The following is a 22,245-nucleotide window of genomic DNA, read 5'->3' as shown; positions in this document are numbered from 1 at the left end:
CTCCCCGCCTTCTGCCTCTCCCCGTCGCTATAAAAGGAGCGACGCACACGGTCTCCGCTTTATTCACTCCAGTTTCAGCAGCAGCATCATCAGCAGCAGCATCATCAGCAGCATCAGCAGCAGCATCAGCAGCATCATCATCAGAGATGGGGAAGCGCGTGGCTGTGTTGCTGGCGGGGTGCGGGGCCTATGACGGAAGCGAAATCCACGAAGCGTCCGCGGCCCTCGTTCACCTGAGCAGAGCGGGAGCCGAGGTGAGAGTCTCGTCACACGTGTGTGTGTGTGCGTGTACACGTGTGTGTGTGTGTACACGTCTATGTGGCACTAGGGGGCACAGGTGGTGCATCGGCCAGTCATCTCAGTCATCTCAGTCGGTCGACCCGTGGCACCTGCTGGGTCTGTCCCGTGACCTGCCAGCGGGCGTTCGACACTTCACGTGGCCTCGACGCGCACCTAGCCTGGCACAAGCGCCTTGGTAACGTCACCGCCGCTTAGCGGCGAATGGCGCTTGTTGTTGTGTGGGTACACAGGCGGTTAGTGCGCTGCCTTACGAACCCGGCGACCCGAGTTCGATTCCCGCTCACGGCCAACGCCAGTGAACGTTATCTGAACCGGCCCTGGATCTCGCCTAGGTCGACGCAACCACAAATGAGCAGCTGGTGTCCCTAGCGTGACAGGCAGGCAGGCCGTGGCAGCATTCATAGCTGCTCCCCGCGAACAGCACTTTCCCCAACAGTCTGTTACAGGCTATACGGGAGATGATTGTTCTATATACAGTATATAGTAATGGAGAGCTGTATTGTAGTGGTTTCGATTACCGATTGGTGGTATTGGAACCCGTCCAGAGCTTCCCCCTAGGCAGAGCCAGCCTTAAATGTGTGCCTTAGAGTGCGCGTGAAACGTGAACCGTGTGGGTGGGGGGGTGTGTGTGCTGGGCGTACAAGTGTGTGTGTGTGTGCGTGTACATATAAACACGCCTGGTTCAGCATTTGTGTACCCATTTACACAAAGACCTCCAGTGTAGCCAACGCCACCCTTGACCGCCTTTGTATCCCCAGTGCTGACATTTATATGCGGTGCCAGGTACTCGTCCGAGTCGGATACAGACACGCACGCACGCGCTCACCTGTTTGGGGGATGTTTCATCTTTTCGCATCGCCTCGCTCGACTCATCCTCGCGTTAGCGTCTTCATTTTCATCTTCACACTTCATCATTATCATCATCCCCACGTCCCCAACGTTTTAATTCCCGGCGCGCCCCCCCCCCCCCCCCCCCCCCAATGTTTCCTCCCACCCTCCACAGGTAACCACACTCCATCAGCTGTCGTTCTTATTTATTTAATCTCGCTGCCCCCCCGCCCCCCTGTGCAGGTGACGGTGTTCGCCCCGGACGTGTCGCAGCAGCACGTGGTGGACCACGCGAGCGGCAAGGAGCAGAGCGGGGAGACGGAGCGGAACGTGTTGCGCGAGAGTTCGCGCATCGCGCGCGGCGCCGCGCGGGACCTGGCGCAGCTCCGCGTCGCCGACTTCGACGCGCTGCTCGTGCCCGGTAAACAACAACAACAACAACGACTACCACCACCACCACAGTAATACACAAGGTCGACGAGCAATAGGAGCAGCGCCCACGCTCCAGTCTCTATACTTGCTCTACACGCACCCGATGGTTGCTAAACAAGTCCCAGGTCGGGGAGCGTGTTCATTCACGTGAACATCGAGACGACGTTTCGGATATGGCGCCTCATTAATTGCATGCACATCACGCCCCAAGAGAATAGCCTTGAGACTGGAGGAGGCTTTAGTGGCTCAATGAACCACACATCGTTACCTCTCCTCTCACCCCCCCCCCTCCCCGCTCTCCAGGTGGGTTCGGCGTGGCCAAGAATCTGAGCTCGTGGGCCTCCGAGGGCGCTCGCTGCTCGCTGCTGCCGGGCGTGGAGGCGGCGCTGCGCGCCTTCAGGGAGGCGGACAAACCCGTGGCGCTCTGCTGCATCGCCCCCGTGCTGGCCGCGAGACTCTTCCCGGGATGCGAGCTCACGGTCGGGGGCGACAGCGAGCAGGGGGGCAGGTGAGAGGGGCGGGGCGCGGGGGGGGAGAGGGGCGGGGCGCGGGGGGGGGAGAGGGGCGGGGCGCGGGGGGGGGGAGAGGGGCGGGGCGCGCGGGGGGGGGGAGAGGGGCGGGGCGCGGGGGGGGAGAGGGGCGGGGGGCGAGGGGCGGGGCGCGGAGGGCGAGGGGCGGGGCGCGGAGGGGGAGAGAGGGGCAGAGTATGGGGGGGGGGCGGAGGGAAGGGATGGAGGGGGTGTTAAGAGGGGCTGGTGCAGGTGAGAAGGTATTGTGATAGCAACGGCTTTGAGCCGCCTTCATTCAGCAGTGGATAGATCATAGATTAAACGAACAAGAACACTCGCACGTACTCCTATAAGTCTGTGAACAAACATGTGCCAGTAGACGTGAGTACACACACACGTATACACACACACGTGTACACACACACGTGTTCACACACGCGTCCCCCCCCGTCTCACGGCGTCTCCCACCCCCACGTGCGCCAGGTTCCCCTACGCGGGCACGGCCGCCGCCATCCGCGAGCTGGGCTGCACGCACGTGTGCACGGACGTGGGCGAGGCGCACGTGGACACCAAGCTGAAGATCGTGACCACGAGCGCCTTCATGTGCGCCACGGCGCCCATCCACCACGTGTACGACGGCGTCGGCGTCATGGTGCAGGAGATGCTCAAGCTCGCGTGAGCGGGCTGGGGGAGGGGGGCGGGGGTCAGAAGGTGGGGGCGCTGGTGACCCCCACCCAGCCCCCCCCCCCCCCCCAAATGTTCTTCCGCTGACCCAGATCCTCTCCTATCCTGGTCACGGGTGTGTTTAGTGTTGCTGCTGTTGTTGCCGTCTGTGTCTTTGCTTCTCGTGAATAAAGTTATTGCGCTGCACCGAAGGTCGTAACCGTGTTTGTGTGAGCGCGCGCGTGGCTCCTCGCTGTGGCGATCGCAGCCAGAGGCCTCCAGGGGATGGAGTGGGTCACGTGATACGCATTGCCATACCACTCGCATGAATATATCATAAAGGCCCGGCGTTCCGTTTGTCCGTCAACTATATTATAAGAGCTTTTCAGAGAGCCTGAATCAAAAATGTATAGCCACCAACCCCATCATAGGCATCCACACCATCACAGCCACCAGCCCCATCATAGTCATCAACACCATCATAGCCACAAACCCCATCATAGCCATCAACCTCATCATAGGCACCAACCCCATCATAGCCATCAACCCCATCATCATAGCCATCAACCCCATCATAGCGATCAACCCCATCATAGGCACCAACCCCATCATAGCCATCAACCCCATCAGAGCCACCAACCCCATCATAGGCACCCACTACCATACTGTATTGAAGACGGATCATGCTTGCATGTGGCCATGCAACCAAAACTATGCATTATGTAGTAGTCGAAGTAGTAAACTCGCAGAGATACACAGAGACTCAATAGAGATGCATAGATACACGTAACGATGCTGTACAGGAATATGCATTAGAGACGTGCGACTGTTGCACTTTGTTTTGATGGAATGTTGTCATATTGATGACCCGGGCCCCTCGAGGTAACGCGACTCAACCTGGTCTCTTGAGTTCTCACCTGGTTAAACAGAATAAATGGGAGACTGGAAGCCATGTCATGTTGTGTTGTCCATGGTGTAGTTTTGCATCGAGCTACGACTCGTATCTCAGACAGAGAAATTGGGACCTGTTTTGCCAGTATCCCATTTTGTAGCTGCTCATCTCGAGCTATAAATAATCTAATAGTGGCATTGCCGTTGTACTGTTCGCCTTTTGACGTTCTCTGATCTGACACTGGTGGTGAGATTAGGCCCTAAAGAAGGCCGGTCTCTGATGCAGGCCCATCGGTTTCAAAGACAATGCCCATATGTTAATTATCAGAGCCTCCCAGGAGGCCGTGTGGGGCTGATGGGATGTGTCTAAGGTTCGTTCGTTTGTTTTATTACGTGGAAGGACTGGCGTGGGAAAGATGCGCACATTGCTTATCTGTGTTACGAATTAAACAATATATAATTATTGTGTAACACTGCTGCGTTGGCAGTGGTGCACAATCACAATGAACGCAAAACTAAACACGTTTGTCAGGAACACTGCCGCAAAAATAACACACAATCGTCACCGTTTCGGGCAATGGCTCTCTGCTATGATGATGATGAAGAAGATGAGGTGCGATTAAGTGTTGCTCCGAGGAAGTAGCGTAACGAGCGTGGGGGGAAGGGAAGTTGGGGTGCCTTGCCCCCCACAAACTCCCCCCCGGCAAAAGCTACGAGTTCGGGCCCCCCTTGACAACAACCACGAGGTTTGTTTTCAACAGCAGTGGAAAAAAAGAGCGACGCTTATTTAAAACGCGGTTTATAATGTTTGAGAGCGTGAGCGTAACGATGCCGATGAGGCAAGAGGTGTCGCTATATACGTACTGAATAGCCTCCTCGCTGCGAGACAAATCAAACATTGGGGTGCCCCACCATGACCGATTGTTACACCCCCTGAGCTGATGATGGAGTTACCACGCCACTGTTACGAAGAGACCCCTGCACGGCCAGTGGAGTGAGCCATCATCCTCGGTAGAGAGGCAGTGGGACCCGTGCCCACCTCAACCTCACCCAGGCGAACACCAACACTGTCGTCGACGACGATGATGACGATGGTGATGGTACACCGTATCAATTCATCGTGTTTCTATGGGATTATAACATTTGAGCAAGTCTTGACTTAAAGCTTTCGTGACTGCAGGAATTCATGTTCTTTGGGTCTTTCGGTAAAGTCACGTAGATAGGTTCAAAGAAAATAACAAAAATCGTAACTTGTTATGTTTTGTTATTTTCTTTGAACCTATCTGCGTGACTTTACCGAAAGACCCAAACAATTTGAGCAAGCGTCGAGGGAAGCCACCTCAACCAATCCTCCCCTCGTCATTACTCAGGACGAATCCACTCTCTGTCTACGAGTGTGTCGACACGAGGTGTAGAGGCGAGGAGGTGGTTGAGGTCAGATATGATGGAGGGAACTTGAGCCATGCTCAATTTCCTTGTGGATCAGTTTCCGATTAACAGCGACTCCTGTTATCCGCGGGCCTGTTTATCCAGATAGTTAACCGCCGCTTTCGATTTCTAGAGATTTTTCGTCACGGATAACGGCGAGGGGTAGCGCCTGAAATTCATTCTGCAATCCGCGGGGTTAAACCGCGATCGTTCTTTTTTTTTGGGGGGGGGGGGGTTGTTACCTCGCGGTTTCGGGGGAGTGAGGTCGCGTAGTCAAGTCATTGTATTTATTTTATCTGCTACACAGCCGGATAATACGACAAATCGCTAACCTTAAACACCCAGTCGTTCATAAAAAAAAATCTGTTTGCACAGTCACATAGTCACTTTAAGATGTTTTCTTGTTCATGTTTTTGTTTTTTGTTTGTTGCGGTTGCACCCGATCAAGAGGCGAATGGCTCACAGGGCTATACCAAATAAATGAAACTGAAACAGTATAGGACTATAGTAATAGGGCAAGTGCATAATCACTGAACCGGAATTGTTCGCTTGAAAGCATTTAGCGCGGGGGCCCTTGAAAGTACGGGGCCCCGTAGCACGTGTAGCTACTTTTGCTACTAGGATAATCCGGCACCGCCTCCGCCGTGTCTCCGCGGGTATGAGGAGTGTCTTTTCTATATGCGGAGAGTCGACCAAGTCACGTTTTCATCAAATATTTTATTATCATAAAATCATGAGTTATACACCGCTCACGATGACACGTTTATATACATCCACACCAATAAAATCCTCTTCTCACAATTCAAATATCATGAGAAAAAAACAAACACCAACTTGTACCCATCTCATTATTATCTACCTACTATTTTAAATATTTTAAAAACGAAATTCGTGCTCTTGTACGCTCATTTGGTTTTTCATCCACGCCAGTTGCGGTTCGCCGATGTAGCTGAAGCAAACTTCGCTACACAGAAGGCGAGTGCGAGACGAGCAAAGGACGCTGGGACACAGCAGTCGAAATCGGGTCAAGGTTTTTTTCCGCTTAAGCAAATGCTGCCGGGTATAACATTGGTCCGACAGGCCGATGGAGCTCGATGTGATTTATAGTGAAACTGCACGATTGTATCCGCTCTCTCTCTTGCAATGAACACATCTATAAATTGCAGTCCACTTCGCGTGAACTCAGCCAACAGCTGAGATACCAGCAGCTGTGACCAGGTCGGAAATTCCCCAGAACCTGCCCGAAACGCGGGACCCGCCCGCCAGACCATATGCACGCTACAGAATATGTATACTGTATACATATACTTATGCTGCAGTATAAGTATACTGTAACTGTGTACTTCAGTCATTTTATATACTGCAGTTGATTGCCTCTCGCTCTCCCTATTTTTGACAAATAAATTACAGAAATGCCCGTGAGTGCATTGAAGATAAATCCTCAGCACCTGAGCCCCCCCTATCACCCCTCCCAGTGCAGGAGGCGTCAAGCAGCTCCCCCTCCCCCTCTCCATCCCCCCTCCCTCCCCCACCCCCCGCTCCTCTCAATGCAGGAGGCGTCAAGCAGCTCCCCACCTCTCTCCCCACCCCCCTCCCTCCCCCCTCCCCTCCCCCCCGCTCCTCTCAGTGCAGGAGGCGGCAGATCTCGGAGGCGTCGCTCAGCTCCTCGACCCCCTCCAGGAGCGCGGCAGCGGCCGCCGCCCTCGCTTCGCCGACGCCGCCCTCGGCCGCGTTCCTCGCGAACTTCCCGAGCAGCGCCTCGCGGCCCAGCGGCTGCCGCCAGTGGCCCAGGAAGGAGTCGCAGCGCGCGGACACCTCGAGGCCGCGCACCGAGGCGCTCGCCTCGGCGTACATGAGGGCGAAGCTCGGCACGTTGTCCCGCGGGTGCTCGAGGCGCGTCCGCTCGAGCAGGGAGCGCAGCGCGGGGCGGCAGCGCGCGGGGGCCTCGAAGGAGGCGCGCGTCACGGCGCCGTCCAGGAGCGCCGAGCAGCCCACAAACTGCGGGGAGAGGAGGGAGAGGAGGGAGGGGGTGAGTGTGGAGATGGGGGAGGGGGTGTAGAGGGGGGGGCGGGTGCGGGGGTGGGGGAGGCAGAGAGCCGAGGGAGACGAGGAGGTTGAGCGGGAGACGCGTGCAGGTGTTGCTGGTGAGTGTACAGGTGAGTGTACAGGTGAGTGTACAGGTGAGTGTGCTGGTGAGTGTGCAGGTGAGTGTACAGGTGAGTGTGCAGGTGAGTGTGCTGGTGAGTGTGCAGGTGAGTGTGCAGGTGAGTGTGCTGGTGAGTGTGCTGGTGAGTGTGCAGGTGAGTGTGCTGGTGAGTGTACAGGTGAGTGTGCTGGTGAGTGTACAGGTGAGTGTACAGGTGAGTGTTGCTGGTGAGTGTGCTGGTGAGTGTACAGGTGAGTGTGCTGGTGAGTGTGCAGGTGAGTGTGCTGGTGAGTGTACAGGTGAGTGTGCTGGTGAGTGTGCTGGTGAGTGTGCTGGTGAGTGTGCTGGTGAGTGTACAGGTGAGTGTGCTGGTGAGTGTACAGGTGAGTGTGCTGGTGAGTGTACAGGTGAGTGTGCAGGTGAGTGTGCTGGCGAACTTGCGGATGAGTGAGCGCCCAGGTGAGAGCACATGCGAGTGAATGCAAGGGTGAGTGTACATGTGAGTGTGCAGGTGAGTGTACAGGTGAGTGAGTGAGCGCGCAGGTGAGCTCGCCCGCTCCCTGGCAGCTGGCCCGCACCTGGAAGGAGTGACGCGCCTCGTGTTCGTCCGCGGGGAAGGCGCGATCCACGTAGGCGCTGCGCGGCACGTGCAGCACGAGGCTCTCGATGAGCGCCGTGTCCACGTGGCCCCCGCACACCGAGGCGATTCGCTCCCGCAGCGCGCACGCCGCGTCCGCCACCCAGTGCGTGCCCAGGTGCGCGGGGAAGCGCTGTGGGGGGAAAGGGCGGTGGAGGGGGCACGTGAGGTCACGAGGTCATGGGGGCGATGGGGCCACCAGTCCCATGCAATACTACAGACGTCTGCGTGCGTGTGATGACAGTAGGTGCTCGCTAACAGCACTTGCCCCAACAGTCTATTCAGGCTATGCGGGAGATCTTTGTCGTTGTTATGGTAGTGGGGAACACAGGTGGTGCATCCGCAAATCATCTCAGCTGAGAGGTTCAATCCGTGTATCGGGGTTGGTGGGACGCGCGCATTTACAGTGGACCATCTCTAAATGGATCTCCCCGTGTTCATCTCCCCCTGCCAAGAGCGTTCCTCGCAACCCCCCCAGCACGACACTCGCCCCGCCCCCCCGCTCACCCCCCACCCGCGCCCCTCACCTTGAAGGCGACGTCCTGCTGCTCCAGCAGGAGGGGGGCCCCCCCGCATGGGTCCAGCGGGGTGCGCGGGGTCTCGTAGTCGGGGTAGAAGGCCCCGAAGCCCCTCTCGGCGAGGTCGAACATCGCCTCGTTGGCGTGGAGCCCCGAGGCCGCGAGCGCCGCCGCCTCGAGCCCCATGCGCGCCGCGTGGCCCGCGTGCAGCGGCTTGGCCTGGGTGGCCGCGTTCGCCAGCGGGGCGCCCGCGAACGACGCCGCGATGGCGAGGGCGTGGAGGCACCGCGCCTCGTCCAGCCCCAGCAGCCGCGCGCAGCCCGCGGCCGCGCCGATCGTGCCCACCACGGTGGGGGGGTGGAACCTGGACCAGGGGAGGGGAGGCGATTAGTGGGGGGGTGGGCGCAGGGGTGGAGGGTGAGTGTGGGTGTCACTGTGTGTAGCTCACTGTGTGTCTGCTTGGTTGTGTCTCCGTGTGCCTGTATCTGTGTGTCTGTCCCAATGTGTCTGGCCCAATGTGTCTGGCTCAATGCCACCCACTCCCTCGCGCGCCGTGCCGGACTTCATATTGTCTCGTCAACAGCACTTGCCCCCAAGGTCTGTTCAAGGCCATACGGGGGATCTGTGTCTTTGTCTCAATCTCTGTGCGTCCGTCTGTGCGTGAGTGTGCGCGCATCTCTGTGCCGGGTCCGTTTGACGCTTTACGCGTCTGGCCGCACTCTCGCCCGTCCGCCTTTGTCTCCCCCACCCACCTCTTGGGGATGTCGTTGGCCTCGCGCGAGCAGCGCAGCAGGCGTCCCTGCACCTCGACGCCCACGAGGAACGCGAGCATCAGCTGCAGCCCCGAGGGCTTCTGCCCCGCAGGCGCCGCCTCGGCCGCGGCGAGGAGCGCGGGGAGCAGGGAGCCCGACGGGTGCGTGGCGGGGTGCCACGTGTCGTCAAAGTCCATCGCGTGGATCTGGCCACGGGCAGGAGGCAAACGAGGTGTCATCGTCAGTCATCAGCAGCAGCATCAGGAGCAGCAGCAGAAGCATCGTCATCATCAGGAGCAGTAATATCACAGTCATCGTCAACATCATCATCATCATCGTGGTGGAGAATCATCACAATCCATGGCCTGCGCCTGCCACGTGGCGTGCACGAGGTATCATCATCATTCTCATCGTCATTATAATCATCATGATGATCATTAGCATCATCATATGTTTTTACTAATCATCTACTAATTGTCATCATCACCACGATTAATCGGCAACATAATCAGCACGCTCATATTTATTCTAATCACCACAGTCATCAATATTAACTATCGAATAATCATCATCATCATGCCACTCACCGAGACCCCGTTGACGAAAGCCGCTGCCGAGGCTGAGAGTCGGACCCCGCTGGACCCCCACGCCGTGCAGGGGCCCCCTGCCGAGAGGCGCTACGGGCGGAGGGTTGGAGGGGAGGGGGTGAGAAGGAGGTCGATGTCAGCGATAGGAGCCACAGATCGAGGCGATTGCTTGAATTTGCATTCATTCCTCCCTCTATTGTTTAACATTGTCCTCGAGCCATCGCGTGCTAACGAGACTCGGTCAATTAATTCCACTGGAGATGCTGTGGTGGCAGATCCCAGGGCACCACGATCGCGCGTCACACGACCCCCGGGTCCCCGTGTCCCTGCGCCGCCCTCACCTCCCCGTGGCTCCGCGCGATTTGCGCCACCTCGGTGCGGGCGCCCAGGAGCCCCACGCCGACAGCGTCGAGCATCATGCGGGAGGCGCGGCTCCGAGCCACGGGGCTCGCGTGCTCGGGGCCCAGCCCGGCCGTGAGCTGCGCCAGCGACTGCGAGAAGTTGCCCTTGGGCTTCTCCCGTGGACGCCGTTGCTGCTGCTGCTGAAAATGTTCCTCCGGCTGCTGCTGGAGCTGAGGTTTCTCTGCGGGAGCGAACACGCGGACTGGGCTCAGCGCCACGGATTCCGGATTCGTGAACAGAGGCGATGACGTCGCGGGGCTACTGCCGTTATCGTCGGGAGTCGTGGGGACTCGGGGTGTGAGTGGAGTTGGGGTGGAGTTGGGGTGGAGTTGGGGTGAAGTTGGGGTGGAGTTGAGGTAAAGTTGGGGTGGAGTTGAGGTGGAGTTGGGGTGGAGTTGACATGGAGTTGAGGGTGGAGTTTTGGTATAGTTGAAGGTGGAGTTTTGGTGGAGTTGAGGTGTATTTGAGGGTGGAGTTGAGGTGGAGTTGAGGTGTAGTTGAGGGTGGAGTTGAGGGTGGAGTTGAGGGTGGAGTTGAGGGTGGAGTTGAGGGTGGAGTTGGGGTGGAGTTGGGGTGAAGTTGGGGTGGAGTGGAGGGTGGAGTTGAGGTTAATTTGAGGTGGAGTTGGGGTGGAGTTGAGGAGTTGAGGGTGGAGTTGAGGTTGAGTTAAGGGTGGCATTTCGTTGGTCTCACCTCTGAGCGGGGCTCCACTGCCCCCGGTCGCGCTGTGGAGACCCCTGCAGCCCGGACCCCGCAGAAAGAGGATGGGGACCCTCGACATGGGTCGCGTCTGTGGGGAGGCGGAGAGGAGGCGGGAGAGGAGGCGGGGAGAGAGGCAGGGAGGAGGAGAGAGGATTGACACAGAGAGTTTATTCCTTCATATCCACTCATTGTCTCTGTCTGAATAATATATTTTGTCAGAATAATCGCGTGAAACAAATACCAACGAATTCGCTTAATACAACATTTAATGCGAACAATATTGCACATGCTAACACACATACTAGTTCGCATTTAATAACACGATATTCAAATATAGTACCGCATGCGTGTTGATGATGTCGCGCAATTTCATATTTTCTCATGAATTATCATCGCAGTGTTTTGAACTACACACACAATGCGCGCGCGTGTGCGTGCGTGTGTGGCGTGTGCGCGCGTGTGATGCAAGAATGTTTGTGCGCGCTTTGCGGTGTGAACACGGACGGAGTAGGCGGCTTGGGCAGTCGCGCATCGCCACGGCTCCACCCACAAGAACGTTTAGCCGGCAAAGCAGTCCGCCGGTTAATTTACGTTAAATGTTTAAAAAAAATTTTTTGTAACGAAATTGATTACGGAATACGAACAAGGATATATTTTCAGAGGCAATAATCATTTAATATTTGTGACTGTGGAATATCTATAAAATTGTCTATAAAAATTATAGTCTATACATATTATAGACTGTATATAAAATTATAGACTGTATTTACTATTTTTCATAGATTATATACAAATTATAGACTCTATGTCTATGAAATATAACAGCCGTAGACGACCGTGTCTGCGTGACAGTTTCAGGCTGTATAAATATATATCTATATATAACAGTTACAGACTCTTGTATGTGTATTTTTTTTTTAAAATACATAAATAAAAAAATACACATACAAACACCGAGGCGGTGTCTTGCCCCAGCAATCTCACGCAGCACCCTCTCGTGAACGAGTCTTGAGACCCGGCGAGGTGCACGAGTAGAGAGCGAGGGGCTTGGAGCGCGCTCGCCGCCGATCTCACCTGTTTAGCGGAAAGCAGCAGCAACGCCGAGGAGGTCATGGTGAGCCGAGTGGTGACTTGAGTCGCGAAGAGGAGAGGCGGAGGAGGGCGTCGAGTCGGAGTCTCGTGAGGTCCACAAGTCGACGATGTCCTCTCCGTCTAGGAGTTCGCCCCTTATGTACCCGCGTCTCTGTGACCCCCCCTCCACTCACGTGACTAAAATTGAGAATCATGAGGGGGGGGGGGTGTGAGGATGTGAAAGGAAAGATGTGCAAATGCAGAGGGGGGTGGGATGGTGGCTGGAGATGGAGCAATGACAGCATCGTCATCATCTGCAGCATCACAACCACCGTAAAAAAAAAGCAAATTCATTGATCAGCAGTCCGGAAATTCTTGAGAGTGTTTGGGAAATCCCGGCCGATGCAGCTTGCCCATTGGCTGAGAGATTAGGAAGAAACTGGGTCTTGTCGCCCGCCCGCTCACCTCACCCTACACCCACGCCACTTTCCATCCCACGCACTCTCGTGACGGACGCATCGGGGGTTGGGCAAGAGTCCCCACGCAGTCGAGGGTGGAATTATTCCGTTTCCAAGAGTGACGTAATTCGTCACCTCAGAAAAGGGAAGTTTGGGGGAGGGGAGGAATAATGTGAGGAGGGGGAGAGGTGACAGGGATTGGGTGCGAGGGGGGGGGGGTGAAGACAGGTGAGAGGTCTCACCTCCACCTCCTCCCCCTCCCCGAGATAAAGAGACTCTCCGTCGAGTCCTCTAGGGTGGCAGAGACGCGAGAGTCTGACACGTTCCGCTTCGTATCCCGCAGACCCCGCGGACCTCGTGTCGCGTGTCTCCTCTCTCCGTCTCTCTCGCTTCTCTTCGCGCTATTTCGTCTCGTGTCGCGTCTCTCTGCGTCGAGACGATAGCGTCTCTGTTGCGTCTCGCGTCGCTGTGTCTCGTGTCCGTCGCGTCTCTGTGCGTGTCGCGTCTCTGCGCGGTGTCTCGTGTCGCGTCTCTGTGCGGCGTCTCGTGTCGCGTCCTTGTGTCGCGTCTCTGCGCAGCGTCTCTGTGTCGCGTCTCTGTGCGTGTCGCGTCTCCGCGTCGCGATGTCCGGCACGGGGGGTGAGAGCCGCGGTTTCGCCGCCGTGCTCTACAGCGAGCCCGGCGTGCTCGGCCTCCTCGCCAACGCCGTGAGCGCGCTGCTCGTGGCCATGCACAACTTCTCGTCGCACCGCGCTGCAGAGCAGCTCTCACCCACCAACAACATCCTGTCCGGTACGGGGGGGCGGCGGAGGTGGTGGCGATGAGAATGAAAGTGGTTTTAATGATGAGCATAATTACAGCGGTGGTTTCATGACAATGATGTTGTTGGTGGTTTTGATTGGTAACGATGGTCGTGGCGGTGGGTTTTACGACGGTGATGATGATGGTGTTTGAATGAGTGGTTTTAATGATAATGATAGACGTGGTTTGATGACAATGATGTGGGTGGTTTTGATTGATAACGATGGTCGTGGAGGTGAGTTTTACGACGGTGATGATGATGTTGATGATGGTGGTTGTGGAAGTGATTTTGATGATTATTATGATTGGAGACAGTTTAATGAGAGTTGTGATCGTGATAGTGTTGGGTAGTTTTGATGTAGGTGGTTTTGATGATGATGATGATGACAATCGCCGAGGTTTGTATGACGATCGTGATGCAGACGGCCTTGATGATTTTGATGATGATTATGATTTGATGTGGTGTCGGTTTTATCAATTGATGGTGTATGTGGTTATAACGATCATGATGATGGTTTATCAAATTGAATGACGATAGATCAATGGGAGCAGAAGAAGTCGGTCAAATTACATTGATAAGGACGACGGTGATGGAAGTGGATTTGATGATGACAAAATAATTGTTTTTGTGGTTTTTATTATGACAATGATGATACCGACGATAATGATATGAAATACATTTTGTTTGTATGATGATGTTGGTGAACGGTCGTGGTGGAAGCAGTCCAATTTATAGCGTTGGTGACCATATTGTTAATAATAATCCTAGCGATGTTGTTGTATAATGATGAAGGCAGCTCTATTACTCGTCACTCTCATCGACTTGCGGCACCCCCTACCACAATCACCAACCACTGCGCACCCCACGCGCCTCCCTCCCACTCTGACTCCTCTCCCCTCTCTCCGCCCCTCTTCTCCCTTCGCTCCCCCTCTTCTTACCTGCACACCTCCAGGCGTGCACCTGGTTCTCATCGGCGGCGTGACCCAGCTGGTGGCCGGCCTCCTGACCTTCCGCAAGTTCGACCACCTGGGCGGCACGGCTTTCCTGGCCTTCGCCGCACTCTGGAGCGGCTTCGGAGCTTCACGAATCATCTCCGGGGCCGTGACCCTCGCCGCCGCCGTCAACTCGACGGCCAACAACCTCACGGCCTTCGCGGTCGTCCAGAACGCGACGGCTCCCGACGCGTTCGTGTCGGACACGGCGGTGGCGAGCCTCGTGGCGTACATCTGCGTGTCGGCCATCCTCGCCTTCTGCTCCGCCACGGCCAACTACATCATGCCGCCCGTGTTCGGGGCCATCACCGCCGTGCTGGTGTTCGAGGCCGTGCTGGCCGCGTACCCGCTGGGCTGGGCGGCCCCCGTGGCGGGCTCCCTCGAGTTGATCATCCTCGCCGCGGGCCTCTACGGCTCAGTGGCGCTGCTGCTCAAGGGCATCACGCAGCGCTACGTGCTGCCGGGCTTCGGCAACGCGCTCTTTAACGTCCTGCTGCTGGGCGCGGGCAAGGCGGCGAGCGGAGGCGGCGGCGGCGGTGGAGGCGGTGGCGGCGCGGGTGGCAACGAGCGCAAGAAGAACACCAAGTACGCCGAGCCCATGGCGCTCTGCTGTCTCTGCGACGCCGTCGCCGCCGTGATCCTCGCCTTCTACTGCTTCGGGTTCCCGCACACGTTTACCGCGGGCGCGCTCTGGCTCAGCGTCAACTCCGGGCCGCAGCTGCTCGCCGCCTACTACGCGTTCCTGCGCGAGGACGCGTACCACGGGGCCAAGTCGGTGCTGCGCTGCGTCTTCTGGCTGGTGCACGCGTGGCAAGAATTCGTGGTGTCCACCGAGCAGGTCGCCCTCGCCTCGGCTGCCGCGGGCGAGCTCGACTCGGCGCGACTGGCGATGGTGGGCGACTGGTTCCTGCTGGTGGCGGCGGTCGTGCTGCTGCTCGTGTCGCTGGACAGGGACGTCCTGGAGACCGCCGAGAATTCGACCTTCGCGCTGCTCGCCGTGGCGGCCATCCCGCAGATCCCGGCGAGGGCGCGCTACGCGTTCCTGGGCGCCGCGTGCTGCGCGCACGCCGCCGTGAGCCTGTACGCCACGTTCGCCCGGCTCATCAACTCCATCGCCGAGAAGCCGCTCGTCCCCATCGGAGCCGTGCCCCTCACCTCGCAGCGCCTGCGGGCCTTCCTGGGCGCGCTCCGCAGGTCCTGCTGCAGCAGCAGCAGCGGAAGCAACGACGAGGCGGGCAACAACCAGCCCGGCCCCTCCATGGCGCAGCTGTCAGACGCCGCGTTCTACCTGTGCAACGGCGTGGCCGCGATGTCCGCGCTGCACTCGACGGAGCCGCTCCGCGCTCGCCTCTCCCTGCCCTGGGTGCTGCTGCCCGGGGCTCTGCTGCAGCTGTTCGTGTCCCGGGTTGGACTCCTGCGCCCGGCGTCCGGCGGATCCGTGATGCCCTTCTGCTACGCCGCCTTCTGGGCTGTGTGGGCTTGGCTGCGGTTGGCGGGTGAGCGCTGATGGTTGAATGATGACGATGCGGTTGCTTTTTGAGGTATTCATTTTTTTACGATAGGGTTTGGGCGTCTGTTTTGACGGCTAAGGCAATGCTCAGGTTACGATGATGACAGTGATGTGATTTCTGTGACGTGGTAGTTGAATGATGATTTGGTTTGTTTGCAGGTTTCTCCCTGAATATTTCTCCAGGCGATGACACGGGGTTCACGGCAGGGGCAATCGCTGGTCTCATCATCAACATGTTCCTGATATTACTAGGTGAGTGACACTGGGTGAGTGTGTGACACTGGGTGAGTGACACTGGGTGAGTGAGTGGAACGAGGTGAGTGACACTAGGTGAGTGACACTGGGTGAGTGAGTGAGTGACAGTGGTTGAGTGACACTGGGTGAGTGACACTGAATGAGTGAGTGAGTGACAGTGGTTGAGTGACACTGGGTGAGTGAGTGACACTGGGTGAGTGACGACAATTGCCGCTCACACAGTCTCCCCCTCCCCATGCCCCCGTCACCCCCTCGTCCGCCACAGCCGCGTACGGGAACCTCGTCCTCCTCTTCCATACGCTCGTCATGCAGATCCTCGTCGTCTGCCTCCTCCTCTTCACACTCGAGAGCCTCCCCCAGCCACTAGAGGGTGAGGACGACGAAGATGATGACCACAGCACGACATCCATCAACGCATCACTGACTTGTCACTCACCACTGATCACCATTGATCATCGCTGACCACCCCCCACTCTCCCCCCTGCCTTACTCCCCCCCCTCGCTCCCCCTCCAGACGTGATGCTGGCGCTGCTGGCGCTCAGTTGTGTGTACGGGGCACTCGCATCGGTGTCGAACTGCGTCTTCGAGAGGCAGCTGCTGCCCCTGGGACGCGCCCTGCTGCGGGTGAGCGGGACGCCACGGGGAGACATGGGGACACACGGGGCGACACGGGAAGACGCGGGTACACGAGGAGACACGGGGGGCATGGAGACACGGGGAGACACGAGGGCAGGGGGATAAAGCGATGCAGTCAGAGACACCGCAGAGCGCTCTCCGTCCGCGCGTCTTCACGGAGACGCGGCGCCTCCTGCTGGCAGCGCCCGCAGTGTGTGTCGCCTCTGCAGGAAATGCAACGAACGCACGCGCACGCACGCGCTCGCACGCACGCGCGCGCACGCACGCACGCGTGAGTGCAACAGTGGAGATGAATCACTCCTAGACGGGGTAGGTAACTCGGGGGTTCCTCACCTGTGCTGATTTATTCATCGGTAGCTCATTGAGTCTCTGTCCACATGCTTCCACCCGGTCTCCGTCTCTGTCTCCCACGCTCTTGTAACCCCCACCCCCAATTCCCCGCATCTCCCCCTCCAGGCCCCCGCCAGCCGCAGCTCGCAGACCCCCGCGCCCCCCCCGTGCGTGACCCCCGTGTCGCGGCGCACGAGCGGCCTGCGCGAGATCGCGGATCTGCTGGGGCGAGGGTCGGTGTGCGGGGTCCCCACGGACACCGTGTACGCGCTCGCCGCCTCGTGCCGACACCCGGGGGCCATCGAGCGCATCTACGCCATCAAGGTACTCGCGGGGTGGCGGGTTACTCGTAGAACGCGGCGGGGATAACGGCACCTACCGCCGTCTAGGTTCGAGGTCACGGGTTGGCAAACCGGAGAATGTCGAGAAGAGAAATTTGTTTAGAATTCGGCAAAACAACAAAAGGCGGCTCAGTGTCGGTAGAGTCGCACGCGGGAGCCACAGGCTGCCCAGCCCTGCTCTAGCTACTCGCACAGGGCTCGTGACGTGATCAGAGTACTCCTGTGGTGATCGCAGCACTCTCTGGGTACCCGCGCTGGACGAGATCACTCCCCCACTCCCCCACAGTAGAACTTTAGGGGGCGAGGGGAGGGGTGGAGAGGGGGTGGGGTCCTACACTGGTGACCCGCGAGCAAAGATTATTAAATGGTTCTCTGTTCTGTTTGTACCCCCCCTGCACCCCCCCCCCCCCGCACCCCCCCCCCCCCGCACCCCCCCCCCCCCCCCCCCCCGCCTGCAGGACCGGCCCCAGGAGAAGCCGGTGTGCATCTGCATCTCGAGCCTGGAGCAGCTCGCGTCCGTGCGCCCCCCCTTCAGCCCCCTGCTCTGGGAGTTCATGAGCGGCGTCTACCCGGGGGGCATCAGCTGCATCGTGCCCAAGGGGGACTGGCTGCTGCGACTCGGTAACCTGCACTGCCGATGAGTCTCGCGACGCGCGGGTGCCGGTGGCCGATGCTGATGGTGCTGCTGGTTATGATAATAATGATGATGATGATTGTAGAATAATGATAGTAGGAGATGGTTATGATGATGATGGTGGTCATGATGGAGGTGGCTTTGATGGTGATGTTCATGATGACGATGATGATAGTGGCAGCAGTGGTTTTCAGTCTGATAACGCTGCTGCTGATGATGATGCTATCACTGATGATGCTATCACTGATGATGATGCTATCACTGATGTTGCTGCTGTCACTGATGTCGCTGCTGAAGCTGCTGCTACCGCTCATAGATTATTTTATTGTTTCTGCTCCCGCTGTTTCTACTCTTGCTGCTGTCCTTGTTGCTGTACTGACCTCCCCCACCCCTCCCTACCTCCGTGTGCCCAGGTGTGGGGGAAGCGTACGACCTGGTGGGCACAGCGGACAGCATCATGATCCGCGTGCCGGACAGCACCGTGGCGTCGCACCTCGTGTCCATGACCGGGCCCATCGCCATCACCTCGGCCAACCCGAGCGGGGAGCCCGACAGCACCCACCACGACATGGTCATCCGGTGAGCAGCAGAGCAACAAGGACGCAGCAGCCACAACCACCACCACCACCACCACCTCCACTACCTCCACCACCACCTCCACCACCACCACCACCTCCACCACCTCCACCACCACCACCACCACCTCCACCACCACCACCACCTCCACCACCTCCACCACCACCACCACCACCTCCACCACCACCACCACCTCCACCACCTCCACCACCACCACCACCACCACCACCACCTCCACCACCACCTCCACCACCACCACCTCCACCACCACCACCACCATCACCACCACCTCCACCACCTCCACCACCACCACCACAACACACACTCACGGCGGCAGTACCCGCCGGAGTGGGTCTGTGCCGCGCTCGCTCCGCTCCGTGGTGAGAGTCTCTCTCGCCGGCCCCCGCAGGCGCCTGGGCGACAAGCTGGACGGGGTTCTGTGCGACGGAGACTCCAACGAGTCGGTGGCGTCCACCGTGGTCAACTGCCTCGACATCGACGGGGGTGAGCGGCACACTCGCGCTTGTCCGCGTGCGAGCGCCTGCATCGAGCCGTTGGCGACACTGGCCGCCCGTGCGCCGTGCCGATACAAACGGGCGCTCCCTGACGGAACTTGCCCCGGACGGCCTGTTCAAAGGTTCCATGGAGGATCTTTGTCTCTGTGTGTACCGTTCGAGCGGTAGTTAACGCCCTGTGTTTACGAACCTGGCGACCTGAGTTCGACATCTCGGCCGCTGCTGTCGAGTGATAATCTGAACCGGTCCTGGGATTTCTCTAAGGTCGTTTCAGCCCTAAAAAAAGAAAACTAACGTGAATCTGGCTGCAGGTGTACACAGACGTCGGCGCTTGGGCAGTAGTCAATAGCCATACCGCCTGGCACCGTCCCGGCCTCACCAACAGCACTTGCGCCAGAAACTCGCGTTGTGGCAATCCGGGAGATCGTTATCCTAATTTCACTGTGGAATCCAACACAATGACGTGGATTATCATTGCATAATGCAGTGTTTCTTCTTAACCTGGGGTGCACACACCCCCTGCGGGTGCGAAATGCCCTTTCTGGCAGTGTGCGAGACACTGCCAGATAATTTCAGAAGGTGAATCATCGAACCGCAAATTAAGTACAACTACTTTGTTTATATTCTTGGTTCTTTCGGTAAAGTCATGTAGAAGGGAAACAATAAAATAAAAAATGCTTTTTATAAAATAAAAAAAATGCTAATCAAACCTATGTATTTATTAAGATTATATATATATATATTTAACGATTGGGAACCAAATGGTTGCAAGGCTGCAGAATAGGTTAAGAACCACTGGCTTAATGAAATATTAATGTGCACGTGCCTGCCCTCTGTATCTTCTGGCGGTACAAGAAGAGTAGTGGGTCTATTTATGTTTGCTTACGTTGAGCAAGCGAGGTGGTCGTGATAGGCAGAGCAGATGAAAAGGTTTTGAGCCTGGGGTTTTACCAAGGGCTGGTGGTTAACACGGTTGACTACGTACGGTGTGAAAGAAGTTCAACATACATACTTACAACTTATTACATTTTCCGGACACACAGCACAGGAAGTTACAGTGCTGCTGTTGATGATGCTGCTGCTGCTGATGATTTTAATACTGCTGCTGATGATGGTGAGGATGCTGCTGATAATGACTTTAATGCTACTGCTGCTACTACTACTGATGATAATGATGTTACTGGCTGATCATTATGACTTTAATGCTCCTGCTGCTGATGATCAATGTATACATGCACACTGAAGATAACATCTTAAAGGGATAAATAAAATACATCTGTGGTTGGGAAAAAAATAAACGACGGAGGTTTGAGAGGGTCCATCTGACGGTTCTCCTTCGTCTGCTTTCTTCGCAGAGGGAATCCGCATCCTGCGTGAAGGCTGCGTCCCGGCGGCCAAGGTTCACCAGATCTTCGAGCGAGTGAAGGCGCAGAGAGATTGAGGAGGCGATAGGCGACCCAGACAGGAGTGAAGACCGGGAGTGCAGATGGAGTCACAATCACGGGGGGGGGGGGGGGGCAGGGGAGGGCGAGGTGGTGCATCGGAAATAATCTTGGTTGAAGATTATCAAAAAACTAATATTGCGTTGACACTCAACTTCTGGAATTAAAACAATTAATTCGGGGGTTGGGGGGTGATGGGTACACGTCGCGGGCTGTGTAATGTTTGAACGTAGGCCAGCTGCTAAAGTGCGCGCCTGGAGGTTTGCAGCAAGGGCAGTGATCGCATTATTAAAGTATGACATGCGATTTTTGGCAAGTGGAATTGCCGGGTACGTACAGAAGATAATGAGTGTATATTTGTTTGTACATAGCATCTGATAAAAAATGTCTATTTAATACCATTAAGGTTCGATAAACTGTTATAGTCTGAGTCTCAAACTGCTCTTCAATGCGTCGCCATCGATATGCAAAAAAAACGAAACTTGAACTCGCGAAAATCGCGTCTCGTCGTGCGCATTGAACGCGGCCCGGTTCGCGTTACAACCTTCTGGCGCTAGAGACCGCTACAATCACTACAATGTAAAAAAAACGTTTAAATTATGAAAGAGTCGCTCCTCCGTTTACATTTATTCCCGACTGCTTATGTGTGTGGATGGTGGCACCGACTCCATGCATTGACTAAACGATGGTGTTTGTTCTCACGATTAGCTGCCAATGACAATGATAATTTTATGATGACGGTGTTGGTTATAATGTGGTGAGGATGACGATGGTGATGATTGTTGTATGTGTGCTTGTTGAACTTACGCAACCGACCGTGCTAATCGCAGGTGCAGGGGAAGCACAACAAACTAACAGAAACAAACTACAGTTCTAAAGAAGTGAGTTTTAAATGTAGATTTAAAAGTGCCTACCTCCAATGGCTTCCTAACATTGGGAGGAAGAGCGTTGTGATGATGAATTGTTGATGATTGCGATAGACAGGATGTTGGTAAATAATGTGGTGGTGATGATGGTGATGGTTATGATGGTGCTTGTTATTGATGCATGATGAGAGTGGTGATGATGATGATGATGAAGTAAGGAATCAGGGAACTATAATTGCGCAAATGTCCCAGTGCAATAATGATTATGGGATGCTCAAAACATAATGTTCGTTGTGTTGTTGTTGTGCAGCGAGGGGCGCATGTCGTGATCGCTATTTATTCTGTGCTGTACACTGGTGTTGTGTTGTTGTGCCTATGGACGGTGCTGGATCACCAACAAATACAATGCATTTCACCAATAACACCATCGCCTCGTCCACTTGTTTCGCTTCTACCGCACGGCATGCAGCACGCAGACGAGACAAACATGACCCCCAGTGTAGCATTAGCAGACGTTGGGGGCAGCGGGGGTGGGGGGGGGGGGCAAGTGCTCGCAAGCGTAATGTGAGAGCAAGCGGGCACAAAAAAACACGGAACAAAACACAAGGTTCTAGGTACACGTGGAAGTAATCTTTGTATTTTGAGTCAAACGGGGACACAAAAGACACGCGAGTCGATCGCACGATCAAACCCGCAACACACAGAAAGGTTAACAAACAAAGAAATAAAAGATAACATGAAAACATGTCTGGCAATTAAACAGGAGATGTTATAGCTGTTCAATCACACAAATATAAACTTTTTGCAAGGAATCGATTTATTGCATTGACCACACACGGCACTTGTTGTGGTGAACACGCAAACAAACTCGCTCTGATTATAATTATAGATGGCATTGTCTTTGAAACTGATTGGTCTACACCAGAGACGGCCTTCTTTAGTAGGGGCACTGTATAACCAGTGGCAGGCCAGAGACTCGATTCCTCGCAAAACGTTTCTATTTGGTGTTTGAACATCTTAAC

General features: G+C 56.2%; 3 protein-coding genes across 3 annotated transcripts; 2 read left to right on the top strand and 1 right to left on the bottom strand.

Annotated features, from left to right (window-relative positions):
• Positions 1 to 56: 56 nt before the first annotated feature.
• LOC116943644 (putative glutamine amidotransferase-like class 1 domain-containing protein 3B, mitochondrial) lies at positions 57 to 2,939 on the top strand. The gene is made up of 4 exons (XM_032956677.2): positions 57 to 254; positions 1,372 to 1,549; positions 1,864 to 2,068; positions 2,553 to 2,939. The coding sequence occupies exons 1-4, from the start codon at positions 147 to 149 to the stop codon at positions 2,746 to 2,748; spliced, it is 687 nt and encodes a 228-aa protein (XP_032812568.2). The 5' UTR covers positions 57 to 146; the 3' UTR covers positions 2,749 to 2,939.
• Positions 2,940 to 5,748: 2,809 nt separating this feature from the next.
• LOC116943643 (cis-aconitate decarboxylase) lies at positions 5,749 to 12,032 on the bottom strand. Its single transcript, XM_032956676.2, has 8 exons — positions 11,870 to 12,032; positions 10,787 to 10,883; positions 10,033 to 10,274; positions 9,692 to 9,781; positions 9,105 to 9,310; positions 8,362 to 8,716; positions 7,776 to 7,967; positions 5,749 to 7,049 (listed from the first exon to the last, which is right to left on the bottom strand). Exons 1-8 carry the CDS (start codon positions 11,906 to 11,908, stop codon positions 6,675 to 6,677), a joined length of 1,596 nt encoding a protein of 531 aa, XP_032812567.2. The 5' UTR covers positions 11,909 to 12,032; the 3' UTR covers positions 5,749 to 6,674.
• Positions 12,033 to 12,533: 501 nt separating this feature from the next.
• LOC116943641 (uncharacterized) lies at positions 12,534 to 21,645 on the top strand. Its single transcript, XM_032956675.2, has 10 exons — positions 12,534 to 13,116; positions 14,079 to 15,614; positions 15,788 to 15,880; positions 16,149 to 16,253; positions 16,398 to 16,507; positions 16,976 to 17,173; positions 17,649 to 17,811; positions 18,238 to 18,403; positions 18,810 to 18,904; positions 20,271 to 21,645. Exons 1-10 carry the CDS (start codon positions 12,948 to 12,950, stop codon positions 20,354 to 20,356), a joined length of 2,721 nt encoding a protein of 906 aa, XP_032812566.2. The 5' UTR covers positions 12,534 to 12,947; the 3' UTR covers positions 20,357 to 21,645.
• Positions 21,646 to 22,245: the final 600 nt, after the last annotated feature.

The sequence above is a fragment of the Petromyzon marinus genome, chromosome 18 (genome assembly GCF_048934315.1).
Source record: "Petromyzon marinus isolate PM22_M1 ecotype Great Lakes invasive population chromosome 18, UKy_Petmar_22M1.pri1.0, whole genome shotgun sequence".
NCBI lineage: Eukaryota > Metazoa > Chordata > Hyperoartia > Petromyzontiformes > Petromyzontidae > Petromyzon > Petromyzon marinus.
Note: the sequence above shows the minus strand (reverse complement) of the source record. Positions and strands in the feature narration are given on the sequence as shown.